The 1,349-nt window shown below is 39.3% G+C and overlaps 1 protein-coding gene across 1 annotated transcript in view; it reads right to left on the bottom strand.

The window, feature by feature from the left end:
- Window positions 1-7: 7 nt before the first annotated feature.
- The window catches only part of LOC101853694 (adhesion G-protein coupled receptor G2), a 17,300-nt gene continuing 15,958 nt past the window's right edge, over window positions 8-1,349 (bottom strand). Inside the window, exon 5 of the mRNA XM_035969611.1 lies at window positions 8-312. Coding sequence (XP_035825504.1) covers window positions 49-312 — 264 coding nt within the window. The 3' untranslated portion in view covers window positions 8-48. The remainder of the gene's footprint in view (window positions 313-1,349) is intronic.

The following is a 1,349-nucleotide window of genomic DNA, read 5'->3' as shown; positions in this document are numbered from 1 at the left end:
ACACACACACACACACACACAACAACATTCAATTTCCCAATATTCCGCCTAAATGTGAGTATTCTCCACCAATTTCTGCCGCCCGGGTTTCCCTTCTGACTCTGAAGAATCCAGGTGGCTGGACAGTGTGGTCAGTGTGGAGGAGTCGGTCCCCTCTTTGAGCATGCGTTGGTCCGGTTTGCCCTCTGACCCCTGGGTCGCGGGTCGGGCGTACTTTTTGGCGTCTTTGCGGGAGCGCCGAGGCTCGAATCTCTGTCGGTACAAGGCGAGGACTCGCTTGTTGAGGCAGAAGGCGGCGAATACATAGACGCCCTGGTGAGATTATTTTAATCTGCACATTGAACGGTTTATTGAAAGCGGCGAATTCCTTTGATCTTTTTGGAATATCCCTAGATACCTGACCTGAAAATTTAATTTCTCGTTTAGGAAGGCATTAATTTTTATAACACATTTTAGGCGGTTTGAAAGTACGCACAAACCGTGTAGCGCGGAGAAAAAAACAATGTGAGCATCAGTTCGCTAGTGTGCATAATTAATCATTCGCAATTGTGCACATTCCAGTTTGAAATCTTTTTTTTTTTTAGTTGCTGTTTGTTTCTTTTGTTTCGTTTAATAGTTTGTTTTGCTTTGATGTGGGGTTGTTTTTTTTAAACAAAGAGACGAAATCAATAACTGCTTCGATTTTCGAGGGGGCACAAAATTTTAATATTGCTGATAGCATTTCGAACACATGGCTAATTCCCAGTGCGTTCAGAGAAGAGGCTAATGAGATAAGATAGCGGTGTAAATACATTTTTAATGTTGGCGCGAGAAAGTTTGGACGGGGCAAATCGCTACCTCAGAATTACAAAGCTCTATATATGACATTTTTGGCCGTGTTGAGTTACTAAGATCACAGGATCAGGAAACCAAATTAGATGTTCTATCTGCTGTATCAAAATCGTAAAATTATTCGGCTTCTTTATCAAGATAATATTCAAAGAATTAGATCTACATTCGAAAGAGCTTGAAAAAATATTATGAAACTAAACATTTTTAACGACAAATTTCTTAAAACTAGGTACTGAATTTTGTAATGCTAAGGTAGCGAAATGTGGTTTCTTTTGTATGACTCGACACAAAGGCTTTGAACATCTTGCTCTCCCTTGTAAAAATGAAGAAGTAGACCAATAATAAATGACTTACTGTACTTAGAAACCTTTTATAGATGGGTGAAAGGGTAACACAGGGATAATGAAGATCTTTAGAGCGCCTATGAGCAAAACATGAAGAGTGAATCATGATCACTGGTGTCCGTTTCAGATCTGGTTCTTCATGATAAATATAATAATATACATGTATACATATAA

The sequence above is a fragment of the Aplysia californica genome, unplaced genomic scaffold (genome assembly GCF_000002075.1).
Source record: "Aplysia californica isolate F4 #8 unplaced genomic scaffold, AplCal3.0 scaffold00162, whole genome shotgun sequence".
Taxonomy (NCBI): Eukaryota; Metazoa; Mollusca; class Gastropoda; order Aplysiida; family Aplysiidae; genus Aplysia; species Aplysia californica.
Note: the sequence above shows the minus strand (reverse complement) of the source record. Positions and strands in the feature narration are given on the sequence as shown.